The sequence below is a fragment of the Centruroides vittatus genome, unplaced genomic scaffold (genome assembly GCF_030686945.1).
Source record: "Centruroides vittatus isolate TY-2023 unplaced genomic scaffold, ASM3068694v2 scaffold_769, whole genome shotgun sequence".
NCBI classification, from domain to species: Eukaryota; Metazoa; Arthropoda; class Arachnida; order Scorpiones; family Buthidae; genus Centruroides; species Centruroides vittatus.
The window spans coordinates 5,296,672-5,304,950 of record NW_027122717.1 but is presented as its reverse complement, the minus strand read 5'-3'; the positions used below and the strand labels follow the sequence as shown (position 1 = coordinate 5,304,950).

The window sequence follows — 8,279 nt, the reverse complement described above, 5'->3', positions numbered from 1 at the left end:
AAATTAAAATTACTTAAAATAATGGAATTAAAGTATTAAATTAAATAAATAATTAAAACAATTATAAAAAATGAATATTGGTTTTTTCTACTAATCTTATTACATCGCCACTTGTCTCAATGACTCGGTAATTGGCGATACGTAAATACTATTAAAAAAAAATGAACTAGTTACTAGTTGTCTGTTCTTCTGTTCCTGCAGCGAGTAGAAGTGCAATATAAATGCGTTGAATGCAGTAAGTAGTTGTTTTTATTATTGTTATATGTTCAGACAATAACGAGAAAGCATCATATACAAATATTTTTCTTCTTTACAACAAGAACAAATAAATTATTAACTTGTAATTAAATTTTATAATAAAATATTGAAGTTAACTATGTCGTTCAATATCATGAATAATTTTTTTCATTAAAGAAAGAAAACATGAAGATTCTAATGATCAAGAAGTGGTTACTGGTAACAAAGCTAAGGAATCAATTAGCACTAGTAAATCATCAAAAATTCAGAGCTCATTTTATCACCAGATACCTTTATAATAATAACTTTTGTTTTGAATATTTTTGTGTTGTTTGGAAATAAACTTACTTACTTTAAAAAACTTTTATTTTTTTCAAAGACTTTTCATCCTTCATATCTTTACTAACCGTAAAAAAGCAAATAATAATAATAATAGGGGTGCCGTGAATTTTATTTAATAATTTCAGCGTGCCACCAGACAAAAAAGTTTGAGAAACACTGTTTTATTTTGTAGTGTACAATAATGCTATTTATATCTCAAAATCATCTTTAAAAATTGTTACTTTTTTATTTTAAACAACAAAACCTAACTATGCATAAATATTAACTAATCACATTTAAACTTCAAATAAGTTTTTGTTGCTATTTATCTTCGGTATCTTGTGCGCGTGTGAAATAAGACATATATAACAATACATATAGCATATAGATCTTTACTTTTTTTAATTAATCTATGGATCACAGTATCATTTATGTTCCGTCATATCATAGACGGATGAAAAGTTGTACTAGAATCACTTGTAGGTTTCTTTCTGCTTCAGAAAGACTTTTCAAAAACTAGAATAAACTAAATAGCATTTCAAACTAAAACAGCTATACAGAATGAATAAGTGAACCTAAATTACAAAAATTTATAAATATAATTTGGATGGCTTTTACATTTTTGGTAAATTGTTCCTCTTGGAGAACAATATGTATGTAATATATAAATGAAATACGTCAAACTATAAAAAAATCAACAACTGATAAAATGTAATGTTAAAACAATTACAAATAACACAACACTAACAATACATTCATTTTCCTTTTGTCTTTTTAAATAAATTCTGAGCTATAGTCTAAATGTTACCATTCTGAAGAGAATTAAAAATATGAGATACTTCTGTCTTGCTAACAAGAATGTTATCATCCATGGTTGGTGATGAATGAGTCTGATTCATTCTTACACCTGGATTAGTAGGCATAGCAAGAATAGCTTCATCTTCTTCTTCATCATCCTGTTTAAAATATGTATATAAAATTAAATGAATAATCTTAAAAATCTGCATTTATAATAGAAAAAATCGTACATTAAAGCCAAAACATTCCTCTACATCCTTCTGTTTTTGCTCTAATTTTTTTTGCACTATTTCCGCTTCTTTCCTTTTTATTTCTTCTGGATCATTAGCAACTCGTGCTATTTCTTCTAAATCTGTTTTCATATTAAATAATGAAATTAACAAAAATATCTTACTTACATAGAGATTATAATTTTAAAAACAGAAAATTATAAAATCTGCTTAATTTCAATATTTAAAAATATAAACTAATTATTTTTCAGTTTTCAACCTTCAGAACTCTTTGAATTCTTTTGAGATCCTGACTTTGATGTTTTTCTTGGAGGAACTACGGTTACTATGTTTTCGGCTTCACCAGTCTCCGCAACTCTCCTCTTTCTGCTCTGTCTTGTTTCCATCACTAATAGAGTTGTTTCTATTTGATCGTCACCATCATTTTCTAAACAACAAACTTCATTTTCTTCACAATTTTCTTATGTAATAATGTAACAAAAATAAAATTTTAATACTAATGAAAAAAATCAGTGTTAAACATATATTAATATGCTATAACCTCTACAATTAAACAAATAACGTATATCTCTGGTATATCATAGTTAAAGATATATTTCAATAATAATCAAAGTTCTACTGTATGAGCAATTAACCAAATTACCAAAACTCAGAAATGCTGGATCAATCTTTAGATGTATACATACTCCATTCACTACAACAGCTCATATGTTTTTAGAGTCATCCATTTTAATCTAATAGATAACACCAATCGGGAGAATGGAATAATACAGCAATAAACACATCAATCAAAGAGCCTTAATTGAATTCCAGTGAATTTTGTAGATTGAAAGTGTTAGTCCAAAAGTTTTATTTTGAATTAAATCTCACTGGAATTCAATTAATGCCCTTTGATAGATGTGTTTATTGAATTTTAGTCTATTTCCAGCTGTTGTTACCATTGCATATCGATGTTTAGTGTTATGTCCCAATTGATTTTCAACTCCATTCTATTTTTGCAGCTTGGATGCAACACATTTTTGTTTACATGTCATTGTAATTATAATGCTAAATAAACAAAACTGTCTCTCTGACAATGACAATAAAAGAGCAAATAATTACTTTGTTCAAGAAAGCAATCGGAGAAGAAATTCCTTAAACTAATTATCTAAATTTCATTTGTTGCAAACCAATTTGAATAAACCTCACTCTACTATATAACTTACATAGTTATAATTTTTACATAGTTAAACTTCCAAATAACAGCCACTGACGGGAGTGAAAAATGTCTGCCATTTACAAGTGGCCATTGTTGGCAGGTGTTATTATTTCAGGTTTGACTATACAATTTATTTTAATATTTTAGAAACCATTTACAATAAATTTGTTTTTATTAAATTTTAACATAAAACATACCTTTAAAATTTGATTCATTATGAGTAGAATTATTTATTTTTCTAGGTCTACCTCTACTTCTTTTGGGAGTTTCTTGCAATGTAATAGAATCATTTGATTGGTTATATTCTGAAAACGAATAAAAATAAAAAATTTTAATTTTTACAAGAATGTAAAAAATAAAATTTTGTATTTAATTTTTTCAGAATTTTAAACATGGAATAAAACTCGGCATTAACAGGCTGATGGTATAATTTTTACCTGTTATCACACCTTAATAATTCCGGTTGATCAATAGTTTCATATTACTATGAAATTAATTTTTTATATACATAGATTTTCTCCTAATAATTTGGAAAGTGATTTTTTATTGATAATTTCTCAGATAATACAATGTTACCAAAAACATCTTAAAGCCAGCAATTACAAAATAAAACTCATGGTTAACATCTAAAATAAAATATTTATCTATAATTTTAGGATTGAATATGTTTACATTTTAAGAAAACAGAAATTTAAATTATATACGATGTCCCAAAAATTGCAATTATGAGAAAACTGGATCATCAGTCTCTAGGTTCACAGATTGGTCGTTGTGGTCCTGTGGAATGGCCTCTTGATTTTTATCTGCAGAGGCACTCAAAGGCTTCTGTATATCAGAAAAAAATTCAAAACATGCATCATCTAAAGGAATCATTCAAAGTTCAATTTGGTGCATAGCATCTGATGTATGAATACAAGTTCAGTTTGAGTGAAATTAGTGTATCAACATATGTTTAGAAAAAAATATGGCCGATATGTAGAGTTTTATAAATACAGATATTTTTCTAATAAGTGTTAAATTTTTTACAGATTGAGTCTTTTACAAGACACACTACATTTCCATTTAAAATTGACAATATATTCTTTTCCTAACTCATTTTACTTATTTACATAGTTATAAATACATAATGAAACGAGAAATTATTTATTAAGACATTGTCAAAATGCCAGACTACAATTTTTAATCATATTTTTTAAATTTATTTCATTTAAAATATATTCTCTCCACCTCAAATTAGTAGTGTCTTACCCCTGTACAGTACATCATACTTTTCCTGTTAGCAATAGTCATACTGGTCATCTAACTAACTCCTTTCAGGGGAAATTTTCGAACTGAAATAACATGACTTCGGGTTTGCATCAGAAGTTCACATGTAGTCAATTGGGGCCTCCTGCCCCTAATCTTTCCATATCTGGTTTTGACTTTCATCTATTTAAATCCGTTCTCAAGATTAAGGAAGGACAGACAGACAACAGTGAGCATTAATAAGTCTACAATTTTTTCAAATTGTAGCTCAATTACAAGAACTACAATGTTTTCCATATACAGTTGAACTTCCATATTATAAAGTTCTATGTTATAAATTCTTTTTCAACAAATTATGTCTTATTTATTTTTAATATTTCACTTTCTCATTATTTGAAACTATGCCTGGATTCATTATATACTTTTTAAAAAACACAATGGAATGTTAATTCTAAGGTAAAGAATTAAACAAAAGATGTTGAATAGTCTAATGTCTTCAATTAGCACTCCATTTCATTAATTTAAAAGTATTATATATAATATTTGCCTTACATCATGTGACTATTTAGTCTCCCTCAAAAAACAATCACAAAAAAAAATCACCCATTTGATGAAGAAATGATCATACCATACCCATTTGCAGCCCTGTAAACAGTTAACCTTTAATTTCTTTAGTGAATAGACACAAATATAAGATTATACATACTGGTTGTAACCAGTTAAGTTACAAATAAAAAGGAAAAATAAAAAAGCAAATAATTTATGTAAATAAAATTTATTAAACATATAAAACATAAAATTTCTTGATATACAACATCAGTACTTTAATGAACTGGAAACAAGTATGCTTTACCGTATTCAGTATATATAGATACATATACATATTTATATATTCAATTCTGTTCCTAGTAAATTCTAACAAAAACTAATATCGGTATTGACACATATCTGTATGCCCTCTCATTGTGCGACCTTTGTTTCTTTGAAAAGATTTGAATGGCTTTCAGTTAACTTGCATGTAGAAATGAGTACTAAAGTCAATGACATTTAATTCAACATAATTTTTCATTCACTTTTAAGAGTTCTTCTTCACTTAAATGTCATTTTATTCAAAAGAAATGATGTTTCTTTTGAATAAAATGCCTCCTTACCTAAATTTAATTTACAACGATCTTTCCATTAATAACAAAATTAAAAAATAATTGGGTTGAAAAATTGTTTTTGAATCATTTTTATACCTGATGAGGACATTCTATAGCCAGAATAGCAGGGTAGGATGCCACTGCAGCAAAGAGAAATTCAGCATAATTTTGCTTCTAATTATTTTAAAAGAGATTAAACAGTAAAATAGATGCAATAGGGCTAATCTACATTAATTAAATTAGCTTCAAACAATATGTAAACTGTAATTGTAATTTAGATGCGAGTACCTCACAAACTGGAAATAATTTTAGCTTAGCATATTCTGTATACATAGAAGATAGTGTGTGTTTTCTTTTAACTTTCAGAATACAGTCAAACCTTGGTTTTTGAACATAATTCATACCTAAAAGTTGTTCTAAAACCAAAACAAATTTTCCTACAAGAAACAATACAAAAGGATTATAGTTGTGTATTCTGAAACCATGTCTTCTTTTAGCTGTATTTATTGTCACAACTAGGTACAGTACAGTATATAGATAGACACTGGGCATTTCTGACATCATCTTTATTTGGAATATCCTATAGGCCGATATGCATTTCAGGCATAAACCCCTCTTCTGTCAGCTACATAATAAAACATATCATGAATTTCTCATGTTACAAAATTTTTATATTATAATAGTTACAATGTAACCATGACTTGCAGGATTCTTGTAGGTGGTGTTAACATGTATACATCCTGTTTAAAATTACTTATTTACAGTTAAAATTGTTTTACTGTTAAAATACCTTTATAATTTAAAATATATTCACAGTTAAAAGTACTATTACAGTTAAAGTTTCTTGACTTAACACTGAACATCTTCTAGCACATACTCTTGATGTCCGTGTTAACGAGGTTCTGTTTAATCTCGTTGGCATATTAGCTTTTCTTTAAAAACATTTATATGATAAATTAATCTTTCTAATTGTTATTACTATTATTATTATTGCTGTTGATATTATTAATAACTTTATTATAATAATTTTAATCAATTTTTGTGAATTTTTAACACGTACATTTTTATTGATGTTACTTTTTTGTATTTTTATTATTTTGTAACTTTCTTTAAATTTTCTCTTGTACCAATTTGTTTCCTTGTGTAAAATTCTCACGTCATCCTTGTTTATATTACAATTGTTTGCTGCGCAATGTTTGTAAAAAACTGAATTTATCTGTGTTTCAAATTGGCAATATGTTCCTTTAATCGTGTTTCCACTTTCCTTTTAGTTTCTCCTATGTACTTTTTTGGGTTCTCACAGATGCATGGTATTAAGTAGACTACACTTACTATTTAAAAAGGGGAAAGGAAAAAGGAAAAACAAGTTTAAAAAACTGCCATGTAAAGTTTGAAATATAATGTGTAATACAAGAAGAATTAAGATGCAAAAACTGATGGTATACTGGTTTTATTGGAAAATGTTACAGTTAATATGGTTACACTATTATGTATGTCACAATATTGTGAACCCTGAACTGGATCATCAATGCCATGCGACAGAGTAACCACATTAACTGTGACCTTTTCCAATAATTACTGGTATGCCATCAGTTTGTGAAACTTAATTCTTTCTTCTCATATTACACATTACATTTCAAACTTTACAGCACCCTCTATCAACAATTTTTAAACTATTTTTTTCCTTGTTCCATTCTTCTTCCTCCTCCTTAAATAGTAAGTGTATCAATTTTGATTTCAATTCCTTCAAGCTACCAACAGCTCCAAATAGAGATACTTATTTTATAACCACATGGTATATGTGATGAAAGCAGAAAATTATTGAGAAACAAATAATTATGACAGTAAAAATTCATAATTGCATAAACATTCTTTAGAATTCAATTTTAAATATAACTTAAAAAGTTTGTATACATTTTAAACTTACCTTCTGATTTCAATGGAGTAATCAAATCAGAAATTTCAGTGTCGTCTCCATGAACTTGGGCAATGGCAGCTGCCACTTCCTCTGCTAAACTTCCTGAAGGAATCTGCTGAATGATGGTTAAACCCTGTGAATCAGTATCTGCTGCAGAAAGTGTCACAGTACCATCTGGCATTGCACTAATTATTTTATTTTCTTCTCCAGTCTCATTATTAGGCAGCTGTATAACTTCAAATACTACAACCTACATGAAAATTTTAAGATACTGTTAAATTAGTAAAGAGAATTCTGTACAGTAGACCCCCCATAACACGGTAGATACATTCCCTGTTATATGAATCTGTGTTGTACAAGTCACTTAAATACATGAGCCAATCACAGCCTGGCATGTGTGCAGTTTAGGGGCTACGGCTGAAAGGTTTTCTTCCATAAAATTAATCGATTCTAGACTAATTTGACTCAACATTTCCAAATCATGTATAATTTTTTGGGAATAATCCATATAAACTATGCTATAAACAAAAAATTGTAAGATTACTTACCAAGTATGCACCGTTTGACAACGCCATTGCTTAAGCTTGTTTTTGTCACGGAGTGGCTCATCGAACGGCGGATGCATGTTTCCTGATCAGCAAATTTTTCGCAGAAAAATAACTTAACTTTGGCAACATCATTAATAAAAATATAATTTTTATGGCCATCGAATAATAAATGTTTTTTAGTAGGTCCAGTACTCGTTTAAACTCAATGGTTTGTACAATATCGCTATTGGTCCAGATTCGACCAATCCTGTCGCAACATGAGTCAGCGATGATGTTTTACTGTGTTATATGAATCTCTTTTAGCATGTTATACAAATACGATTACAATTTTTTCACCGTGTTATATGAATCCGTGTTATATGAACCCATGTTATAGGGGGTCTACTGTATTTAAATTTAAAAAATAATATTTTATTGCATAACCTGTGATTCGTTATTGCATGTTAATGATCCATTTGTTTGTAGTTCAGCTATTTGCATACAATTATAATCATCATCAATATAATCTTCTTCACCATCAGGTTGTTCTCCTGGGCCTTTAGGTTCACCAATACGCAAAGCTTCTTCTTTCTCTGCTGCAGTAGCATCTGGATCATGAACTGCCATATGTCTAATTAAATTGCCCTAAAATAACATTTAAAG

General features: G+C 28.2%; 1 protein-coding gene across 1 annotated transcript in view; it reads right to left on the bottom strand.

Annotated features, from left to right (window-relative positions):
• Positions 1-934: 934 nt before the first annotated feature.
• Positions 935-8,279, bottom strand: part of LOC136989804 (uncharacterized) — a 31,657-nt gene continuing 24,312 nt past the window's right edge. Inside the window, exons 7-12 of the mRNA XM_067288078.1 lie at positions 8,061-8,261; positions 7,099-7,339; positions 2,982-3,089; positions 1,846-2,046; positions 1,587-1,708; positions 935-1,514 (exon numbers count right to left, since the gene is read on the bottom strand). Of these exons, the coding sequence (XP_067144179.1) occupies positions 1,356-1,514; positions 1,587-1,708; positions 1,846-2,046; positions 2,982-3,089; positions 7,099-7,339; positions 8,061-8,261 (1,032 nt within the window). The 3' untranslated portion in view covers positions 935-1,355. The remainder of the gene's footprint in view (positions 1,515-1,586; positions 1,709-1,845; positions 2,047-2,981; positions 3,090-7,098; positions 7,340-8,060; positions 8,262-8,279) is intronic.